This window comes from Dipodomys spectabilis, unplaced genomic scaffold (assembly GCF_019054845.1).
Source record: "Dipodomys spectabilis isolate Male_0828 unplaced genomic scaffold, ASM1905484v1 ptg000175l, whole genome shotgun sequence".
Classification (NCBI taxonomy): domain Eukaryota; kingdom Metazoa; phylum Chordata; class Mammalia; order Rodentia; family Heteromyidae; genus Dipodomys; species Dipodomys spectabilis.
The window spans coordinates 5882189-5905537 of record NW_024870852.1 but is presented as its reverse complement, the minus strand read 5'-3'; the positions used below and the strand labels follow the sequence as shown (position 1 = coordinate 5905537).

Sequence of the window (23349 nt, the reverse complement as noted above, 5' to 3'; positions counted from 1 at the left end):
GGGGTTATGGCAAAGGCATAGAAGGAAGGTGAATGTTCCAAAGAGAAGTGTCCCGGGGAGAAAGAATGGAGTGGTGAGGAGATGGCTTCTAGACAGAGGAAATGTGGGCACAGATGGCCTGTGCAGGGCTGGCCACAGTTACAGAGTGGCTGGAGCACAGGAAAATGACAGTTGGGTCTGGAAGTAGCCCTACATAAACAATCATCTACTAACACTGGTTTCTAAGGAAGAGAAAGGAAAGGAAGTAAGCAGCCAGCTGTGCCTGGCAGTTACCATATAAGCCATTCCTGGCAGATTCTCCAGCCTGTCCTCCAGATTTCAGGAAATCGCAGTGGAAAGGCACCTAGGAGCACTGGGACAGAGCCAGAAATGCAGGTATGTAGCTGATCATTACCATAACGGAATGGCCACTGTAGTATACAAACACCTGCAGATGAAACTTCCTGTTTCTGAAAGGACCCAATTCATACCAAATGTTATACAATGCCATGAGATTTCAGATCCTATCAGCACATAACTAAGACTGGATCAAAACTGCATTTCTTGGCTTAAAATAAATACAAATAACTTTTAATTTCATGTCTTAATATTCTCAGCTACTTCCAAAATATGTCAATACATAAATAAACTGCCTTGCAAAGAATACAGAGGGAAATGTAGAAGCAAAAGAAGCCATTGCTTCAGGTCAATACTAAATTTGTTTCTCAGAGTAACATTACAAAACCATTCTACAAAAGTGACACCTTCTGGAAATTTCATTTTATAATAAAATAAATCTGCCATTTTATTTAACATTCATTCTTAAGTTACAATTATTGTTGTTACAATCTGTTTCTAATGAAATAAACTTTAGTATAATCCTAAAAACATGCATAGATATATAGTAAGAAACTCTATACGCCTAGATAAATTACATGCATGATATATTAACCAATAAAGAATACCAATGTAAGAATTCAGGACATTTATTTTTCTGAATGAACATTTAACTACTGTACAACACATGCAAAACAAAGCCCCATCTAGCAACAGTGTGTAATAGGTCATGAGGCGCTATAAGCATATTTAAAATGCTTATGAATGGGCTTTATTTTTAGGCAACAAAATATTTGCAATCCTTGACATCTTCTTACACTCACCTAGCACCACAGATGCAAGGATTTTTTTTAACAGTAAACGTGTACAATTTCATGCTTACAACCTAATGCATGCACAAGCCCAACTTATACTGTGATCTACTCTACTAAGTATGCAATACTTACTTCTTACTAATATTTTATACATTAAATTACCCTGCAGCATTTTTGGAATTTTAACATTTATACAAAGCAACTTTTGAAAGATTTATGAAACGAAGTTTCAAAGTTCACCTTCAGGCTGGTTTGGTTAAGCAAAACAAAAAAAATGGCAGCAGCCTTAAGGTTCATACTGAATGAAAATGGTACATGTGCGTATCAGTCCATGTAGAAATAGCTATATACACAGATGGCACAGGATTTGCTCAGGTGGAATAGCCAGTGCAAATGCATGCATTTGAGGTACTTATATTTCCATGGTCAGGTATAATTATGCATAGTCATTTTCCTCAAGTGCCAAAGATTACAGACCTGATCAAAATCAGAAATTCTAAGTGTAAATAATGAGATATATTTAAATAGTTAATTTCAAAGTTTTGCTTTTTTTAATAAAGATCTGTTTTAACATTATAGGCTTTACATATTTAGTTTAAAATAGTTACCAATAAATTTTCTCATTGTACCGAGAGTGACTGGTAATTATACCTGGCCAAGTGATTTAAATAGCATACTGGAAATTCTTGCAAGAACTGTAGTGAAAGAATAAAATACTTCATTATTGCTTCGTTGGACTGCAAAACCCAAAAGTCATAATGCTCAGTGATGAAAATGTAATACCCAGAAGAGCAGCGCAGGCCCCCAAAGGCCTCTATTCAATAATCACTAAGCATTCTCCACGTTATCAATGCCGTTGGCATCCACATGAATATCAGTCTCCCCACACAGAGAAGAAGGGACAAAGCGGCTAACAGTGGGACACAAACAGCTCTTAAGTTCTGGCAATTCTTGCTTCAGGCGTTCCAATTGCTCCACTTGGAATATATTTGGCTGTTCAGGCATCCAATCATATATCCTATGGTGAAACAAACACAAAATACATAAAATAGCGCAATTTTAGGCTTTACTTAAGATTGCCCGACTTAACCTTTTCAAGAGAATTCAAGTACAAGATGCCTGGAGCATCCATATTTCAGAGCTTTTGTTTAGTTTTTTAAAATGAAAGCATCAGCTTTATTTAAAAATCATTTTCTGTTAGGTGCTGGTGGCTCACACCTGTAATCCTCCTCCTAAGGAGGCTGAGTTCAAAGCCAGCCTGGGCAAGAAAGTTCATGAGACTCTTCATCGCCAATTAACCACCAAAAAACCCATTAAGTAAGTGGCTCTGTGGCTTAAAGTGGTAGAGCTCTAGCCTTGAGGAGAAAACCTCAGGGACAGTGCCCAGGCCCTAAGTTCATGACTGACAAATTATTTTCTTCTTCTTGGGCTATCTAAAAATGCAGAATAGCAGCACTGTTCTTTTGTACCCCTGATTACAAGGCAATTGAACCAGAAAATTAAAACCAAAGTTTATTAGTTATTCTGAAACTATCTGCCTTTAGCAGTGCTACCTTTTACAGATGAAAGCTTGTAAGAGCCAGAACTCATACTCAGTTCTGACTTCAAGGTCAATAAAGAACAAGATCCAAAATGGGGATCCCAGAAAGAACCTTGGCACTGCTGTCAAGCAGAGAAGTTGGCCTGGCATGCCATACTGTGAAAGACAACTATGCAGGGCACTACAAGAGAATCTTTATGACATCATATGAGTGATGAAGTTCTTAAGATAATAAACACACTGACCCTATTAAACATCTGACTGCACTAAGACTTTCTGATAATTAACAGTTACGTGCAGGGCTTGGGGTGTGGTTCAGTGGTAGAGCATTTACTTGCCCAAGATGTGTGAAGCCCTCAGTTTTGATTCTCAGCAATGAAAAAACAAAGACATGTTTTGTTTGTTTGTTTTTTAAGGAAGTAACTTCTAAGCTAGGTGCCAGTTGCTCACGTCTGTGGATCTGAGGATTATGGTTAAAAGCAAGCCCATGCAGGAGAGTCTCTGAGATTCTTATCTCTAGTTAACCACTAAAAAGCCAGAGGTGGAACAGTGGCTCAAGTGGTAGAGTGCTAGCCTTGAGCACAAAAACTCAGGAACAGGACCTGAGTCCAAGCCCTGGATGAGCACCAAAAAAAAAAAAAAAAAGAATTAAGAGTGACAAAAGTATGGGAGCTGGGGTGGCTACCAGGAGATGAGGAGCATGGTTGGAAGCCAGCTCAGGCAGGAAAGTCCCTGAGATACTTATCTCCAAAATACTGGAAATTGAGCTACGTAGGGTCAAGTGGTAGAACGCTAGCCTTGAGCAAAAAAAGCTCAGGGACATATCCAGGCCTTAATTCAAGCCCCAGGACCAATACAAAACCAAATCCAAAGCCCAAAAGAAAGGGACTAGGAAGGTGGCTCAGTGGTAGAGTGCTTGCCTTGCATGCATGAGGCCCTGGGTTTGATTCCTCAGCATCCCATAAGAAAAAAGAAAAAAGCCGGAAGTGGCACTGTGGCTCAAGTGGTAGAGCGCTAGCCTTGAGCTGAAGAGCTGAGGGACAGTGCCCAGGCCCAGAGTTAAGGACTCCCGAAACAACAGCAACAAAAAAAAAAGAAAAAAAATAGTATGAGTATGCAAAAAACTGGAGACAAAAAAAATGTAAAAGCTAGGAAATAGGTTATGTTTAGGGACATGTACTGATAAGGCTAAGAGCTACCTAGTGCCCAGAAAAATGGTTGAAAATAGATTCACTGGAGACCCATCTCTGGAAATTTGACAAAGAGAAATTCTCCTAGCTCCCAGATTACTTAAGGACTAGTAACCAATATGGCTTCACAGTCCTCAAAATCAATGCATAAAGTGGAAATACGATAGAGAAATGCTGATCAAATTCTAATGGAAAATCATATTTTGCACAAAATCAAGTCACACTTCTAGACATAAAAGACCTAAAAATGTTTACACCTTCCTTTCTCAGGAAGGAGGTTAAATATTATAAGGATCTTTCTTGGGACAATGTAAGGGTGTACGTAAACAAATGAACTCCGTAAAAATGAGAAGATCTATTTAGGCTACAGGAAAAAGAAGGAACACAGTATATACCAAGTTCCTGTCTCTCAGTACGACACTTGTGCCCACCAATGTGGGCATATTAAAAGGAGTGCATGCTGAAGTGATTATTCAAAGAAGGCTCTGTTACTTCAGCAGCCTTTTAACTTAAGGGGAGTATACCTAGATGAGTCAGTGCCAGCATCTTGGCTACTGTGCTGCAGAATACTGCAGTTCTTCTTGGCCAACCACATGTTAGGAAAGAACTCTGCCACTGAGCTGTATATCTCAGCTACTAAAAATATATTTTTTTTATTAAAAGGAGGGAAGCAGGAGCAGCTTACTGTGTGGCTAGTTCTCTGATACCAAAACTAGACAACCATTTGAAAAAAGCCATCCCAAATGCAAAACTCTCAAACAAAATACTAGAAAGTCAAATAAAACAGCTCATGTAAGATAACATGTTTAAATATAAAATTTACTGTTTTAATGTCTTTTTAAAGAGGAAAAAAAAAGTTTGTGCCTATCCTTGAACACAGGGTCTAGGTACTGTCCCCAAGCATAAGCATAGCACTCTACCACTTGAACCATAGTTCCACTTCCAGCTTTTTGGATTAATTTTGGTTAACTGGAAATAAGACATTGCTGCTGGGGATGGCTTTGAACTGTGATGCTTAGATCTCAGTCCCTTTAGTAGGTTAGGATTACAGGTATGAGCCACCACCATCCCGCTGAGAAAATTGTATTTGAACATATAAAATAATCACCATACCTTTTCTAAATGCATCAAATGCTCCAAACCACTAATCTCTCAAAACTTAATTTAGAAACATGCATGTAAATACAACAGCTAAAAGATTTAGGAGGTGGGGACTTGGCCAGGAACAATGGGAAGAAGAGATACAGATATTGCTGGTTTTTCTTTTGTTTCTTAGAGAAATGTTTGAAAATTTAAATATATACATGAAGTACTTTTGTTATATTTTAAAATACAATTTTCATAAGTAAAAATCTGTTGCAATATAATACACCTTATCTCACATCAGACTCTAAGAGAGTTCAATGCCAGGCTGTTCTCTGCAAAATACTATGCTCCTGCAACTCAACCCCTGCCCTGGTTCAGAGTCTTGCTTTAGCCTAAAACAAAAACCCTAACAAAGCCATTTTAATCATGGTCAAATTCCTACTAAATTATTTCTCTTTAAAGAAACCAGCCAGGAAGAACTTTTTACACTGTCATGGAACTTTCTGTTCTCCACTGTATGTCAACATATGATTCTAACCAATCAAGGTCCCTGAGGTGAAGGATTCAACTAAAAAGCTACACACTATATAATCTCACGTTACATTTTTCTTGTGAAAAATACTATGCAGTCATTCCTTTCTCCATACACATAAACTATTCACTTAAAATTTTAATTATTAGAAATACCTATAAAAAAAAAAACAAAACAGGTTGGGGCTGGGGAGGTGGCTCAGTGGTATAGTGCTTGCCTTGCATGCATGAGGCCCTAGATTCCATTTCTCAACACCACATAAGCAGAAAAAGCCGTAAGTGGCGCTGTGGCTCAAGTGATAGAGTGCTAACCTTGAGCTGAAGAACTGAGGGACAGCGCGCAGGCCCCACAACCGACCAAAAAAAAAAAAAGGACACAGGTTATGCTATTTTATGCAAAATCAACCAAATATGTTAAAAGGCGGGCAGTATCTGGACTACAATTTAAAAACCAGACTAATTCAGACAACAGTGAAGGGAAAAGCTTTATTTAACAAGTGATATCACTTTGTAGAACAAATAATATGAACTAAATCCTAGGACAGTGTTTAAGAGAACTGTAGATGCATCATTTCCTCTTTGCCTGAGACTACATGCCTATAATTCCACCAGTAAGTAAACAACATTCCAACCTAAACCTTCTTTATACTAAAGAAATGGTGGTTGTGAAATCTACACCCAGAAAGATGATTAAAAACAAAAACACTAACAACAAAAACAAAATGCAAAACGAGCATACGTTTTGAGTTCCTAATGTATCCTGGACTCTGGAGATGGTGATCAAAGCAGGCAAAATGCCTTCCCTTGTGCAGCTTCTGTCCCCATTTGTGTGTGTGCATTAGGTCAGGAGGTGGGAGTGTTTATGTACATGAAGCCAGGGGAAAGAAGCCAGAGAGAAAAACAGACAAGCAGCATATTATTCACAGGGCATGTATCAGGTGGTAATAAATGATATGGAGCAAAGTCAGGAAACATGCTGTGAACACAGGCTGTTATTTATGTTGGGTTATTTCAGAAAACCCTCTCTGAGGTAACAAGCACTCCACGCTCTGCAGGAGTCTTTCTCTGATAAAAAGAGAAACAGCAGATAGGCAAAACCTTTTGGAAGAAAGGTTGGAAGAGGGAAAGGTTGGGAGGTAGTACGCGGATCTGGAGGGAAGAGGATCAGACCCTTATAAAGACTTCACTCCTCCAGAGGACACAGCAAAACATGGGAGGATTTTCAATAGCAACATGATCTGGCTTAAGTTTTAAAAAGCTCCCTCTGGCTGCAGTTATGAAAACAAACTGTATGGAAGTACAGTTAAAAGACCGGTGCAAGGGCCAAGCCACATCAATAATGCACATGGGAGATATGGAGGCCTAGCTGAGAATGACAACAGTGAACACAATGAATAGATGTTATTTTGGCTACATATATCTTACTGGCTCTGGGTATAAAGAACAGTCATATAAAAAACAGTCCAAAGTCCCAACAGAGACTTGGACAGGAGCCGTTTATGTTGAAATCAAGATGGCAGTAGAAAAGGACATAAAAGTTTAACTATGACCAGGCCTTGAGTTTGAGCCCCAGGACTGGCATGAACTCAAGTCAGGGGGGAAAGACGTAGTTGGAGATACACAATAGTGTATGAGAGTGTGTGTATGTGTGTGTATGAGAGAGAGAGGGAGAGAGAGACAGAGATAGAGAGACAAAGAGAGACAGAGAAGCCACAGAATTGTAATGAGACTAATGAGAAAGAGGACAGACAGGGAAAACAGGTCAGGCAGACAGCTATTCTCTCTCCAATATGACTTAGAACATCTGGGTTAGAGATTGGTCATCTTTTGTGACTCTGATATGCTTCAAAGTTAGCTTAACTAACTTTATTTGTAATTTTATAAGACCAAAGCTACACTTTTTCTAGTATTCCATGTAAATTTTTTACAAAAAACAAATACCTATCATAAATTAGACCATTAACTCCAAATTCCTTCAATTTCCTTCTGTTTTCGGGATCATTGGTATCATCACCCCAACAGAATATGACTAGTCCCTTGGCTTTTGCCTCTTGGATATAGGATGGGTTTCTGAGCAGGTCTTCAGTATGTGCATTTATCCCCTAAAAAGAAATTGTTACAAAAAAAGGAAATTGTTAAAAAGAGAGTTGCTGCAAAAAAAGTAATATATTAACTATAAATGGTAGTCTAGAGGCAGAACAATGTTACAAAGAAATGTTACAATTTCTTATTACAGCTTGTTTATTCTCTGAAATAGATTTTTCATATACATATACATTTGCAAAAATTAATAATATATACACAGAACTTATAAACACACATTAAATGTGCATTCATTCTAATGACTAAGTAGTGCTAATTACTTGTTACATGTTAGTCAAAACCTTAAACAGATGTACAGAGTAATGTGAAGCCTTATTTACTGTTCTACAACACAGAACAATAGAAACTGAAAAAATAAAAACTGTAACATACCAGAATATTTTCAAATTGTGCAAAGCTCATTGCAATGGGGGTTGTTCGACATCTGAGATCCATTAGTTCAGGGTAAATATCAGATTTTCCCTGAGTCAAAAATAATATGGGATATTTGTTCTGCTTTTGACGAACCCTAGAAAAGACAATTAATAAAATACTTTTTTTTTTTTACGGAAACAACCATAATGTTCTATTTTTACATTTGAGAAAACAACGTAAAATTTAAAAGAAGTCATTACTCAGCTATAACCACTCTAAGCATGTGTTGCCTTTTGATCAAAGCATAAAAATGCAAAGCTTTTCTACATAAGAATTAAAATAAGCCACAAAAGTGGGCAACGAGTCAGCCCACTGGGGCTTACAGTTCAATAAGGAGGACATGAAAGGCTGTGATCCCTCACAGGGCCATAGAGTGAAGGGCATCTTGCAAGCCCAAGGAAGGGACACACAAATGTGGGCAATATGACCAGGGAGAGGACAGATGAAAGGCTAACTGTGAACACTTCCCAATCTTCCAGCCACCCTTGTACCCAAGCCCTAGCAACATTCCAAGAGTACTCACATTGTGCAGATATCTGCATCAAATGAAGAAAACACTATTCTCCTCTTCCCAGAGTTTTCTAAAACAGTTTTTAAAATTATATCCAAAAACAGATTCATGTCAAAATATGTTGACAAGTTTCCATCCCATATTCCATCCTAGGAAGAAGAAAAAGGAAAATAAAAGCCATTATACATTTTAGAATCATAGTGCTAGGAAAAACCCTAAAAACACATACATCAAAGTCACTATTTAAAAATTGTAAAATATATCTTACTGAATTTATTAAAGGTATACAACAGGACATTATGGGACACACAGATAGTGCAAGTATTACTTACAGTCCTCACATGTACAGGGGATCTATACTTATTCATCCTATACCTGTCACTTTATAACCTTTGACCTATATCTTTCTCTCTATTTCTTTCTCCACCCCAATTCCTGGTAGCCAGTTTTTGTTTTCTATCTCTGTGTATTTGAACTTGAAACTTTTTTTAGACTCCACATATAAGTAAGATTATAAAAAAAAGTTTAATGTCAGGTTTATTTCATTTAGCCTGTAATATCTTCCAAGCTCATTCATGCAAGATCAAATGCAAGATCTCATTTTCTAGAGTATCTGTGTGGTATTATTTCTTTAGCCATTTATCCACTTGTAGGCACTTAGGTTGCTTCTGTATTTTGGATATTGCAAGCAATGCTGCAATGAACATGGAAAGGCAGTTATCTTTACAAGTAAAGGTCATATGGCTGAGTCATATGGCAGTTCTATTTTTCATATCCTTAGAAGTTGCTCTTTCATAATGGCTATAACAATCTACATTCCCATCAGCCTTGTAGGGAATTCCACATAGCCACTCCTTGGCCAATATTTGTTATCTTTGTGTGTATGTGTGTGTGAATGTGTGTATGTGTGTGTGAATGTGTGTGTGCGCGCGTGCGCGCCTGTTCTAGGGCTTGAACTCAGGGCCTAGTTGCTGTCCAAGCTTTTTTCACTCATGCTCTACCATTTGGTAACAGTAGCTTTCCAATAAATATTTGTTTAAAAAATGAATAACTAAACCTGGGCATGATTTAAACCACACCTATAGAAATTTTTTTTCCAGAGTTACTATTAGAATTTACTACTGCCTAACCAAAACTGTTTAATTAAAAAATGGTTAGATGGGGAATTAGAAAATAAAAATGAGGGGCTAGGAAGGTGGCTCAGTGGTACAGTGCTTGCCTTGCATGCATAAGACCCTGGAGTCGTTTCCTCAGCACCACATAAAGCAGAAAAGGCTGGAAGTGGCACTGTGGCTCAAGTGTTAGAGCGCTAGCCTTGAGCTAAAGAGCTGAGGGATAGCACCCAGACCCAGAGTTCAAGCCCCACAACCAAAAATTAAATAAATAAAATAAAAATAAGAATGAGGTTTTTGATTGTCTTTTAAATTAGGCCTGGAAAACATATTAATATGCATATAAGATACACGTTAACTGAAATTTCTGATACATGGACCTTTAAGAGTACTCACAGACAGAAATTATCTAAAAGATCAAACAAGAACTGTGTTTTGATGGAAGAAGCTATAAGAATTGTTTCACTCAATCTCACTGAAGCTAAGAGAGATTTAAAAAAACGTGAGAAAAGAAAGAACAGTGTCATATATACAAAATCACTTACCCTTTGTTGACAGATCCATTTTATTTCTATGTTAAATCCTACATCTTCTGGCAAAGACTCTAAAACCTACATGTTTTTGATGAGATTGATAGAAAAAAAATGATTTTAGGAAAAAAAATGATTACAAAAGTAATCAGTAAAGATCTACTACTAATAAGAATACAATTTTTTTTGTCTCTGATATAAACCATCATCTTTTTACATACTGACAATCTGGTTGATTGTGTTCAATTAAGAAGTATAATCATAGCAAAAGCAGTGGTTTCCAGTGTCATAACTGGTAACTATCACCACAAAGATAATGAACCCAAAACTCTTCTAATTATTCCTTTTAAACATCCTAGGTAAACTGTAAGCAAGAATCAAGAAGACATATACAATGTTTTCTGTGTTACATTCAAGTGTTAATATACTTTACAAAGACAATTATATGAAAAATTATGTTTTTTAGTTTGTTTTGAATACATAGTGACAATGCTCAACAAATACCACTCCTGATAGGAAATAAGCTAGGAAATATAGTATTCCCAACTGGAAAACTATGCTGAGGCCATAAATCAAATTTCTATCACTTATTTAATAAGAAAATTATGGGGATTTTGCAATCAGATTAGTTTGGCAGTCATAAGGGAAAAAAAATCAAGTGAAATATAAAGCTTAATCATTAACCTACAAAAAACTGTCTTGTATAGCCTTAAATACCAAACTAATATGTAACATGTGAGGGCAAAATGAATGACATTTGTATTTACTTCAATCTATTTCAAATTTTCAGCACCTGGGCTAGGTGTGCCTCAAATGGCAGAGTATCTCCCTAGCAAGTGCAAGGCCCTGAGATCAAACCCCAAGTACTTTCAATTTTTTAAAAAGTCATTTCACATGTCTAACACATATGGCATTCAACTTTATAATAGCAAATCAAGTATACTAACACAGAGGGGGAAAGGAAAGCCTGGGAGTATGGTGACCTGGCATCTAGCCCCGTCTGTTCACTGTGAGCTGCATATAAACCAGTACGACACAGACTTTTTTTGGCCAGGCTAGTGTCAATCTCTGACTCTCAGATCTTAGCCTCCTAAATAGTTGGGATTATAGATATGAGCCACTTGCATCCAGCTGTGATATCCTTGACTATCAATATTTAATTCATTCATTCATTTATTTATTATTTTTATTTTTGGTCATTTGTGGGGCCTGAACTCTGGGCCTGGGCGTTGTCCCTCAGCTCTTCAGCTGAAGGCTAGCACTCTACCACTTGACATCAGCCCCACTTCCAGCTTTTTCTGCTTATGTGGTGCTGGGGAATCAAACCTAGGGCCTCATGCATGCAAGGCAAGCACTCTACCACCAAGCCACCTTCCCAGCCCCTCAATACTTAATTTTAACCACTTGAGATATTCTTTAATGATCTAACTCCTTGAATAGTGCATACCTAAATCCTAATGTACACAACTAAAGAAAACAGTTTTGCTATAGATTGCTTACTATTCACTTTCCTTTCAAACTACAGTAATCAGTTCAGCAACCAGACAATACACTGTTAAAGCTAATATGCTCTATCCCCAGCCCCCCCTCAAATCATTATGAATATCATGATAAAGCCTTTTCAACTAGGAAATCTACTGTACGCTATATTATCAGGGGAAAAAAAGTGAGGAGAGTAGAAGTTTGTAGGAGGGAGAAATGGGAATGTTATTTCTCTCTCAGTCTAAGATACAGGTTTTAATACTGGTTTGGTTTTGTTGTACCAGTACTAGGAAGTCAGAGCCTGGTGCTCTTGCTTGGCTTTTTCACTCATAGTTGGTACTATACCAACTTGAATGTATACATCTCCACGCTTGGGTATAGCTTTCCATCTGATGAACATACTTATCTCACCATTATCATTCTCCCACCCACTTTTCTGTGCCCTTTTCAACCTTTTATATAGAAATATGAGAATTTCCTACCAATTCACCCACTGAGAATTTTGAGCAAGTACATGGTATTAAAAAACAAAAAGCAGCACAGGTACCCCATGCAAAAATGATGGTTTTCCTTAGCACACACATTGACAAACTTACATTAGTCATGTTTTCAGCATAATACTTTTTGGTGCCCAAATAAGAAAACAAAATATTCAGGAAATTAGAGAATAAGGTAGCTTTGCTCTGATTTTTCCAAAGGAACTTACCATCTTAAGAGAAGGAAATGGCTGGTTTTCAGAAAAGGAGCTTTCCTCTTCAACCACAGATTCTAAAATTTAAATTTAAAAAAAAAAAAGACTCAATAAACTGCTCCTAGATGAGTCTTTTCTTAAATTTTGAAATCATGAGAGCATTTGTGTCTCCATGTTGCTGGAACATACTGCCATACAGTGGCACGGAGAATCTCAAGTAGGAGAAATGCAGTCTAAGCCCTGCATTACAATCTCTCTAGCATCTTCTCCCCTTACAGAAGTGAACTAACTGCTGGACAATCTTGGAGCACTGAGACAAGCAGGCAGAATGCTTCAATCGAACAGTTCTTTCCAGCCAGTGCAGAACTCAGTGATCTATTTGCTCATATCACTTTCCAAGCATTCAGAGGTTACACTAAGGATTGGTCACTTGCTGCCTTGCTTGGTTGGGCCACAGTAATGTAAAGGTCTCTGCAGCCAGCAGACCTTATCGCAAAAAAAAAAAAATAAGAAAGGTGTCTGCCCAGAAGCAGACAGCAGACTCTTTTCTACAAAAGACTCCAGTTAGATTTCCTTTGTCTAAGCAGTGCTGTAATTCCAGCTTAGTGTTCTGAGCACTTGGGTTAATGTTTTCTTTTTTGCTACTGAGCTATAATCCAGTTTAATGGTGAAAAACAGCACCTCAATCATACCTGACCCTTGAGGATACTTCAACTAAAACACAAGTATTTAAAACTTCCAACCAACTGCTTGGTTTCATATGTGCAAATCCCATCACAAAAAAAAAAAAAAAAAAAAGGCTCCTCACCTCCCCCCCCCCCCCAAAAAAACATAATTTCTCAAAAATTGAATGTTAGGGGAACAAAACAATGATAGTGAAGTGGATAAAGGCTCAAAGAATACAATAAAAAAATGATTACAAGAATGATCAATGAGCATTTCTCTCCACTCGGCCATCCTGTCAGCTGCTTTGGTTGGAAGCCCTCCCACCTTAGGCAAGAAGATGGTGGCTGCCAAGAAGATGAAAAGTCCCTGGAGTTGATCAACTTTAGATTCCAACTTGTTATGAAAAGTGGGAAAGTATATGCTGGGGGACAAGCAGACTCTGAAGATGATTGGACAGGGCAAAGGGAAATTGGTCATCCTTGCCAACAACTGCCCAGCCTTGAGGAAATCTGAAATAGAATACTATGCTACGTTGGCAAAAACTGATGTCCATTACTACAGTGGCAATAATATTAAACTGGGCACAGCATGTGGGAAATACTACAGAGTATGCACACTGGCTATCATTGATCCAGGTGATTCTGATATCATTAGAAGCATGCCAGCACAATAAAGAGTGCACAATTTTTCTTTAATAAAACTTGCCACGCGGGCTGGGGAGGTGGCTCAGTGGTAGAGCGCTTTCCTTGCATGCCTGAGGCCCTGGGTTCGATTCCTCAGCACCATATAAGCAAAAAGAAAAAAGCCCAAAGTGGTGCTATGGCTCAAGTGGTAGAGCGCTAGCCTTGAGCTGAAGAGCTGAGGGACAGTGCCCAGGCTCAGAGTTCAAGCCCCATGACCAACAAAAAACAAAAACTTTAATAAAACTTGCCAGACCTGGTTTAAAAAAAAAAAAAAAGATCAATGAAATCACAGAGGACATCAATAAACACCAAGCTGAATGTTAAGAAAACTACCCAAAGAGTTGAATGAGGTTGGAGGTATCAGTAGTAGTTGCCTAGCATGCAAAAGGCTCAGTGTCCAAGCTTCTGAACTGCCTGCCATACATAAATAACAAATTTGAATGAAATACAGAAAAGACAAGAAAGAGTAATTCAATAAAGAATACCAAAAAATCCTACAGAAATTCCATATTGGTACATACCTTTCCGATCTTTAGATTTTAGTGCTGTCACATGAGAAAGCTAAAAAAACACAAACACACAAAATGCCATTAGAAAAGGCCATCGTTTAAGAGATGGTTAATGAAACTAAGTTGAAAGCAGTACATTAGAAAAGAATTATAAAATGTAGCATTAGTAGTTTAATAAAAATAAGCACAAACCACTGTATGTAGTACATATATATATATACAAACTCATGAACAAACATGCAAGAAGGAAAGACTATATAAAAACTCTTAATTTAGAAAATATACTTAATCATTTATTTAGGCATCATAAGATGGGAATAGGAATTATGTAAAATTAGCATGGTAAAACATAATATACAAAGACCCTAGAAATTAACACATACCAACTATAATGTAAAAGCCTTATTATAAATTAAGGATAATCTGGTTGAACCACTACTAAATATCCTCATGCTGCTGATCACAAATATGGTATATAACATGTGAACACTGTTATATATTACAGACTGTGGTAGACAATTTGCTCCAGGGAAGTAAGAATGAACTTGTGACTTTGAAATTATGTAATCATTTAATCACAATCAAAAAAAAAAAAAAAAAAAAGAACCTCGGGGAAGGGAGGGAGGGAGGGGATGGTAGGGGGAAAACAATGGAGGGGGTAACAATGTTCAAGAGGAAGTGTACTCATAACCTCACTCATGTAACTGTAACCCTCTGTATAGTAGCTTTACAATAAAAAAAAAAAAGCTGTAAAAAAAAAAAATAAATAAATAAATTAAGGATAGTTTTATAAGAAAGGGTTACTGAAGACCAGAAGCAACCTAAGATTGTGGATATGAAGGGCTAGCTCTAATGCAAATTTCACCTTTGTGAATGCAAAAATCAATGGGATGCATGACTATCAGATGTCTAGACCAAAGGTTCTAGAGCCATAACATCCCAAACACACCAGTTCTCTTTTGAGCTCAGAAACTAAATGAACATGGTCAGGCCTGGTTAGTGCTTGGATGGTAAAAGACAAATCAACACAAACCCATCCTTCCCTTCATCAATGCATGCTGAATATATATTCAGCCATGTTGTATATATAATAACATTACACAGAGGCAATTATAAGAAGTACTAAAGCTAAGGAAACATTCTCATGGTATGCTACTCTTAGTACCTTTAGCAACTGGAGTTGGTCAAATGTTAATTCCTTTACTGGAATTTCAAACAATTCGACTGGATCAGCATCAAATTTCTATTAAAGAAAAGAGAAAAAAATGGACGCCATTTCTTCATTAATAAATATTTACATTACACGACCTATAGTTTCAATTACTTATGATAAAAATAACTATAGGTAGGCAATATGATTGCCATGCAGAAAAGCCCTTTGTATCTAACACTACCTCCCAGCTCTTCTATTTTGGCATTTTCTTTTTTTGTCTCTAGTGCTCTGATCAACCTCATGGACTTGCACATGCGAGGCAAGCATTCTACCACAGAGCTGCATTTCCTGGCTTGATTTTAATTCAGGCAGTGAGTGCCTAGAAGTAAAGGGCAGCTGGGAGGAAGTTGTGAGACAGCAGGATATCAGTCATCATTTCCTCTACTTCCTTCATGCACTTTTCACATTTATTTTGTTTGACATATATTCATGCTACATGCCTAAGAAATCAACATGCAAATACTGAAATATTAATCAGTAAGTTTCTAAACTTTTCTAAGACTTTTAAATATTTAAGTTTGACTTAAAAGAGCAGCCACCAAACAAATTGCCATGAAAATTGTCTGAATAGCCATAAGCAATAATATTTAATAAGAACTTTAATCTGCCAAGTATCCCCGACAAGCAAATCTACTGTACTAGGTTTTAATGCTATGTCAAATATCACACGGCTACAGGTACTACCATCTCAAGAAAATGAATTAAGGTAGTACCAATAAATCATCAATCCAACAATTACATTAAAAGCCATTGCATGTACATAGTTACTCATGTACACTGGTACAAACCTGCGTATGCATAAACTTTTTCTGGAAGGATACACAAGAAACTATTAAAAATAAGTGAGACCAAGGAAACAGGGGGAAAGGAAAACTATAAGTTTCAATTTTTATCTTCTATACTACCTGTATTGTTTTTCTAGTGGACATGAATTGTTTTTACATGAAAGATGCCAGTTTAAAAATTAAAACTTGAAGCCAAGTGCCAGTGACTAACACCTGTAATCCTAGCTACTCAAGAGGCTGAGATCTGAAGATCATAGTTCAAAGCCAGCCTGGGTAGAAAAGTCCCCATGGGATTCTTATCTCCAATTAACCACTCAAAAACTGGAAGTGGTGCTGTGGCTCATGTGGTAGAGTGCTACTCTTGAGCACAAAGAGACTCAGGGATAGCACCCAGGCCTTGAGTTTCAAGTCCCACAACTAACCAAAAAAAAAAAAAAAAAAAAAAAAAAAAAAAAATATATATATATATATATACCTGACCTAAAAGACCATATGTACACTATGTACACTATGTTCATTCCCAAATTAATTCAGATTGCTCCAATTTTATAGCCTAACAGTCTCATGAATTTGAAGGATCAGCAACACTCTTCAATAAACTAGGATATTTGTTGTTGTTGATTGTCCTAGGGCTTTAACTCCGAGTCTGGGCACAGTCCTTTAGCTTTATTTGCCCAAGGCTGGAGCTCTACCACTTGAGTCATAGCTCTACTTCTGGCTTTTTTGCAGTGAATTGGAGAAAAGAGTCTCAAGGACTTTTCTGTGTGGGCTGGCTTTGAACCATGATCCTCAGATCTCAGCCTCCCAAGATAGGATTATAGACATGAACAACTAACACCCAAGGCTAACCTAAATTAAAAAAATTTTTTTTTAAATTAAAAAAACAACAACAAAAAAACCCTCCACCATTCTTCAATAACAATCAACCTCTTTCATTCCTTTTTTGTTTGAGTTTTTTTTGGGTCCAGTCGTGGGGCCTGAACTCTGGGCCTGGGCGCTGTCCCTAATCTCTTCAGCTCAAGGTTAGCACTCTACCACTTGAGGCATAGCACTACTTCTGGCTTTTTTTTTTTCTGCTTATGTAGTGCTGAGGAATCAAACCCAGGGCCTCATGTATGCAAGGCAAGCGCTCTACCACTGAGCCACCTTCCCAGCCCTCATTCCTTTTTTGTTATTCTGCTTCCGTACTCTGAATTGATAAGATTCCTTTTCTTCCCTCTCCAGATACCATTTCACAGATGGGTCCCTTTCTGTCATAGTAAGCCCAACCTAGGACTATACTTTGAATCCACTGCACGTGATCCAGATGTCTTGTCACTCTATTTTATATAATATCAAGTGACTGGTACAGTGTTCTACGTGTTAACAACTCACTTGAAATTGATACTTAACAGTTTTAAAGAAAACGCCAAATTAACTTTCCAAAGTTGCTGAGAATCGCTCGATCATTTGTATACTGAAGTTCAGAAAGCATATAATAACAATAATGTTTGTACAACAACAGTGATAAAAATGTACATGCATACAAATATCACTGTGGATTCTCCCCTGGCCCTCTTGTCCATTCTCTCAATTCCTACTATACCCAGCACACATTAATTACTGCTCCCCTTACCTGTACCCTCTGTCCTTGAGATTCCCTTTACCTCAGGCACTAAAACACTGGTCTTGAAGTTTGATTCTAAACATTTTCCCAGTTAACATGTCACTAGCTAAAAAAAAAAAAAACCTCAAATATCAAGTACCCTTCTCTGCCAAGGTCATCCAATACTGACTCCTAACCACCTCAAGTTTTCACTATGACCCTTGCTTTAGCCAAATTATGGTAGCCTACTAATTTGAAAAACAGAATAAAGCAGACATAGAGGAGAACCTAGAATACAAACCCTGATATTCCTCCTCTTCTGCCTCCACACAGTTACAGTGGCAGACTGCTTCACCACTTCGGAAGCCTTTCATCAGTAATGTAAAAAGCAAATTCAGCAAAACAGACATTACTCCAGGATATCAAGTTATACCTCTCCTCACTCTCAAAATTTCAAGGACTCAAGTGAAGACTGACAGTAACACATCAAGGAAATAAACTGACCATTTCTATTTCATAAATGACTTCCTAGTTTTAGACCTTCATATAGTAAGTTTAAAATAAAGGAATTTCAAGATACCTTCTTCATAGTCAAACAACAGGTGAGATCATGATATACCACAGGCACAAAGTCCTTTGAAAGGTGTACATCAAATTCCACAAAGGCCGCACCCTGGCAGAAGAAAGGAAACAAAAAAATTGAAAACCATAATCTAGTATACCATATAATTTTAAGAACATAAAACTAAGAATTGCATTAGTCGGAATAAGATTACTGATAAGTACACAAAATGTAAAAATGTTCTAATTAATACCATACTTTAAGCTTCTTCCCAAAAGGTAATATATTCTCTTAACGCAATTTTTTTTTGTCTTGCAAAGTACAATTTTTTCCTTCCCCTCAAGGAATTACTTCAAACACCCAGAGTACTGCTTGTGGTAGAAACAGGACCTAATAGGAGCTGGGAATACAGGGCTACTACTACATACCTTTGTTAAACAGCTCACCTCAGAGATGAGGTGAGGAAAAGAATACACTGAAAAAGCTCTGTTCCTGGGTCTATCTAAACAGTATATTTTAAACTTTTCTTAGCTGGGCGCTGGTGGCTCACGCCTGTAATTCTAGCTACTCAGGAGGCTGAGATCTGAGGATCACAGTTCAAAGCCAGCCTGGGTAAGAAAATCCATGAGACTCTTAACTCCAATAAACTACTCAAAAAACCCAGAAATAGTGTTGTGGCTCAAGTAGTAGAGCACTCACTTTGAACAAAGAAGCCAGGACAGCAGCCTGGCACGGAGTTCAAACCCCAGGACCAGTAAAAAACCAAAAAACAAAAGTTTTCTTAGAAAATATCAGTAATGAATAAATGGAGAGTGTGAATGAGGGTTACTATGGTTGAAATACTTGTTTGCATGTATGAAAATAGAATAATCAAACCTGATGAGATTATTTTAAGAAGGGGCAAAGAATCTACCCTGAACAACAGGAACCAGTATACATGGACACATGCATCTCCATGTTTATTGCAGCACTGTTCACAATAGCCAGGATATGGAAACAACCCAGATGTCACACCACAGATGAATGGATCCAAAAATTGTGGTTTCTATACACAATGGAATATTATGCAGCCATTAGAAAGGACAAAATAATGGCATTTGTAAGGAAATGGATGGAGCTAGAAGAAATTATGTTGAGCAAGGTAAGCCAAGAGCAATGAGACAAATGGCACATGGTCTGCCTGACAAGTGGATGTTAAATGTAAGGTGATACAACAAAATTAACAAGACTTAAAAAACAAAGGACTTCCACTCATCTGGTCGAATCACTACTAAATAACCACATACTGCTGGTCACATATATGGCATATATGTGCACACTGGAGGGAAACCAGGAGGATGACACAGAACTAGAGGGAATCAGAGAAAAACATACAACAGCGGGATCCATCAGCTGTACTGGACATTGATAAAAATGAACTAAGCAACTCAATGGCAGCGATGGGAGAGAGGGAACAAGTGGGAAAGAGGGAACAGCTGAAGCTATGCAAAACAAAAGAAATGTACCTATCACCCAATGTGGAAGAAATAACTTGTATTGTCAAAGCTCATAGAACTCATAAATGTTAAAGACCACAATAGACAATCTGCCCCATGAAAAGTTAAAATGTGTTTGTGATTTTAACTAAGCATTACTATCCCACAACACTGCAATTTGGGAAATTATGTAATCACTTAATCACAATAAAGAATTTGAAAACAAAAAGGAGTGGGGGCAAAGAGGTTAAGGAGAATGATAGAGAGGAAGAGGTTGACAGGACACATTGTATACATGTATGGAAATGTCACAGTGAAACTCCCATTGTACAACTAATACATACTAATAAATAGTGTCAGTACTAGATTAAAGCAGAAACTACAATTGCTGAACAGAAAGATACAATCAGGCAACACCAAACTCCCAGAGAGAGGCCTAAACAAATGAGGAGGACAAGAATATAATTTTAAAAGCAGCTCCATTCTGCCCTATGAATTAAGGTCTAAGAACACAAACTGACATATAAATGTCTATCTTCACTAAAACAAAGCCACCTGAAGGTTGAAGGTCATAGTCACTGACTATAACACACAGAAAGGCAATATAAGAAAGGGTATGTGTTGGGCTGGGAAGGTGGCTCAGTGGTAAAGTGCTTGCCTTGCATGCATGAGGCCCTGGGTTCAATTCCTCAGCATCACATAAGCAGAAAAAGCTGGACGTGGTGCTGTGGCTCAAGTGGTAGAGCGCTTGCCTTAAGCTGAAGTGCTGAGGGACAGAGCCCAGGCCCAGAGTTCAGGCCCCAAAACCGACCAAAAAAAAAGAAAAGAAAGAAAGAAAGGGTATGTGCAATTGACTCCTACAGTGTCTCTAAGTCATAAAAGATGTGCCCATTTTAGGATAGGAGCACACCATCAATCACAGATTAGAACCAAAGGAACTGAAGAGTTTGGCAGTAAAGTTTACTTCACTAAAACAAAACATAACAAAGCAAGAACAACAAAAACAGAAGGGGGAAGGGGAAGATATCAGTCTTAAGTGTAATATAAAATCACCATTGCTCTTCTAAGCAATACTGCCAAAGTGAATAAATGAATAAGCATATTCAGTTAGTAGAAGTCAGTGATAAGTACCAACGTTTACCCCTTTTCCAATAACAAATTTCTTTAACAAAGGATGGTTATAATTTTATGTTTAAAAACTAATGTTCAACAAGAATCTATAAACACAAATGTCAAGAGCTGTTTTGTCTTCACCTGGAAATATGTTAAGAAGAATTATAAATATTTCTCCTTTTCACCTAATAATGCAAACTGGGAGAGACTGCCTGGAGCCCCATTTATCTACTTTAACAATCCACAGTTCTTTTAACAAAGGTCACTTACATGACTAGCAGCATTTCTTAAAGAAGCAATTGTATTTTCTTGTACTTTAGCCAATCTGAAATTGAAAAACATAGTTATAACCAAAGAAAAGAAACAAATGTATAAGTGCCAACTACAATATTTAACAATGGAAGTAATAGTACCTATTCTTTATTTTGACACTAATTTGTAATTCTCAAAATATGACCATAACACTTGGCTGGTTTCTTTATTCCAGAAATGCAAACTAACAACTGTTCAGGGTTTCTAAGCTGAAAACAAGTATGTGATGCATTCCAACTCATATGGATTTATTTTCTTATAGACAAGATGAGTGATTAAGCAAAAACAATCCCCTTTAAGTATGAAGAATAGAGAAACAGAGACAAGGGCCAGTGGCTCACACCTGTAATCCTAGCTACTCAGGAGGCAGGAATCAGAGTCGTAGTTTGAAGCCAGCCAGGGAATAAAAGTCCCTAAGACTCTTATCTCCAATGAACTGGAAAAGGCCAGGTGTGCACATGCATGTGCATACACACATGCAAGAGAAATAGAAACTTAATTCTTGTAATGAAGCCTCTAGATAACTGAACACTGGCACACTGTGGGGAAGTGGAAAAGATGGATACACCAATAGGATGGAAATATGACAACTGCTTTGCCCTTCCTAGGTAGGCCCTTTACCATCTGAGCCACATACTAGACCTTTTGCTCTTGTTAGTCTTCAAACAGGGTCTTATTTGCTGCCTAAGGCAGCCTGAATCCTTGTGGAATAATTAACACATGCCACACATGCAGGAGCTACTGCACCCAACTAGAACAATAAAAATCTTATTAAGAACAAGGGAAAAAGCCAGGCACCAATGGTCATGCCTTTAAGCCTAGCTACTGAGGAGGCTGAGATCTGAGAATGGCAGTTCAAGGTGAGCCCAGGCAGGAAAGTCCGTGAAACTCTTATCTCCAATTAACTATCAGAAAACCAGAAATGGTGCTGTAGCTCAAGTGGTAGAACGCTCGCTTTGAGCTGAAGAGCTGAGGTACAGCACCCAGGCCCAGAGTTCAAGCCATGACTGACCAAAGAAAAAAAAAGAACAAGGGGAAGGAAAGAAAAAAACAACTTATTTAAATGGTAACTAAATTTATTTTATGGATTTTTTGCAATGCCCCCAAAAGCTATCATGATATAGCTCTAAAATAAAAAGAAGCCTATGTCAATAAGTTATAACAATATAATTTTTAAAACCTCACAAAAATAATTCACTAAAACAACAGATGGGACATCCTTCTGATGAGGACTAGGTTGAACTAATATTCCCTAAGCTTATTTACAGTTTCTTAGAATCATAGAAAAACATTAGGAACCAAACCCTTCCATTTTATAGATGAGGAAACAGTCTCAGTGAGGGCAAGATGCAAAAGCAAGAACACAGACACAAAGAAGCCACAAAAGCTTTCTTTCTTTTTTTTTTTTTGGGTCTGGTTGTGGGGCCTGAACTCTGGGCCTGGGCGCTGTCCCTCAGCTCTTCAGCTCAAGGCTAGCCCACTAACACTTGAGCCACAGCGCCACTTCCGGCTTTTTTCTTTTTGCTTATGTGGTGCTGAGGAATCGAACCCAGGGCCTCATGCATGCAAGGCAAGTGCTCTACCACTGAGCCACCTTCCCAGCCCCAGCCACAAAAGCTTTCTGCATCAAACTTTCCTTTCTGGCTTCCTACTTTTAATGATTTCACCTTACTAAAACAGCATAATTAAAAAAAAAGAATGACCAGAACCTTAAGACAGAGTTGGCCTGTACTTTGAAATGGTGATCCTTATCACCAAATTATATTTAATATACAAAGTAATAATAAAGGTATCAAGTAGATCAAGCTAATTAACCTAATCAAGCCTTAGTTACTGCATGATGACTCCATCTACTCAACCTACTGGGCAGTTGTTGTTGAATTCCCTGCACCCCGATGGCCAACATCCAGTGGTATTCTTGGCTTCCAATACTTGGAAAATGAAGATTTCATGTCACAATTGTATCCTGGCAATGGCTTAATGATGATAAAATCAACTTTCATAGAAAAAAAGAGAAAAAGAAAGAAATGATTTTAAAGGTGATTATAAACTCAGTAAAATTCTGGACATTTAAACCAGTTACATCTTCTATCATACAAAAGAAAAATCATATCAAAACTACAAAG

General features: G+C 37.6%; 1 protein-coding gene and 1 pseudogene across 4 annotated transcripts in view; one reads left to right on the top strand and one right to left on the bottom strand.

Moving 5' to 3' along the window:
• Positions 1–548: 548 nt before the first annotated feature.
• Gpcpd1 (glycerophosphocholine phosphodiesterase 1) overlaps positions 549–23349 on the bottom strand; it is a 55411-nt gene continuing 32610 nt past the window's right edge. For all 4 annotated transcript variants that reach the window (XM_042694286.1, XM_042694282.1, XM_042694287.1 and 1 more), the window contains 11 exons: positions 23087–23219; positions 21182–21236; positions 18342–18434; positions 15344–15421; positions 14191–14230; positions 12336–12397; positions 10163–10228; positions 8518–8654; positions 7953–8088; positions 7419–7579; positions 549–2148 (listed from right to left, as the gene is read on the bottom strand). In XM_042694286.1, coding sequence (XP_042550220.1) covers positions 1959–2148; positions 7419–7579; positions 7953–8088; positions 8518–8654; positions 10163–10228; positions 12336–12397; positions 14191–14230; positions 15344–15421; positions 18342–18434; positions 21182–21236; positions 23087–23219 — 1151 coding nt within the window. In that variant the 3' untranslated portion in view covers positions 549–1958. The remainder of the gene's footprint in view (positions 2149–7418; positions 7580–7952; positions 8089–8517; positions 8655–10162; positions 10229–12335; positions 12398–14190; positions 14231–15343; positions 15422–18341; positions 18435–21181; positions 21237–23086; positions 23220–23349) is intronic.
• LOC122120177 lies at positions 13324–13687 on the top strand (annotated as a pseudogene).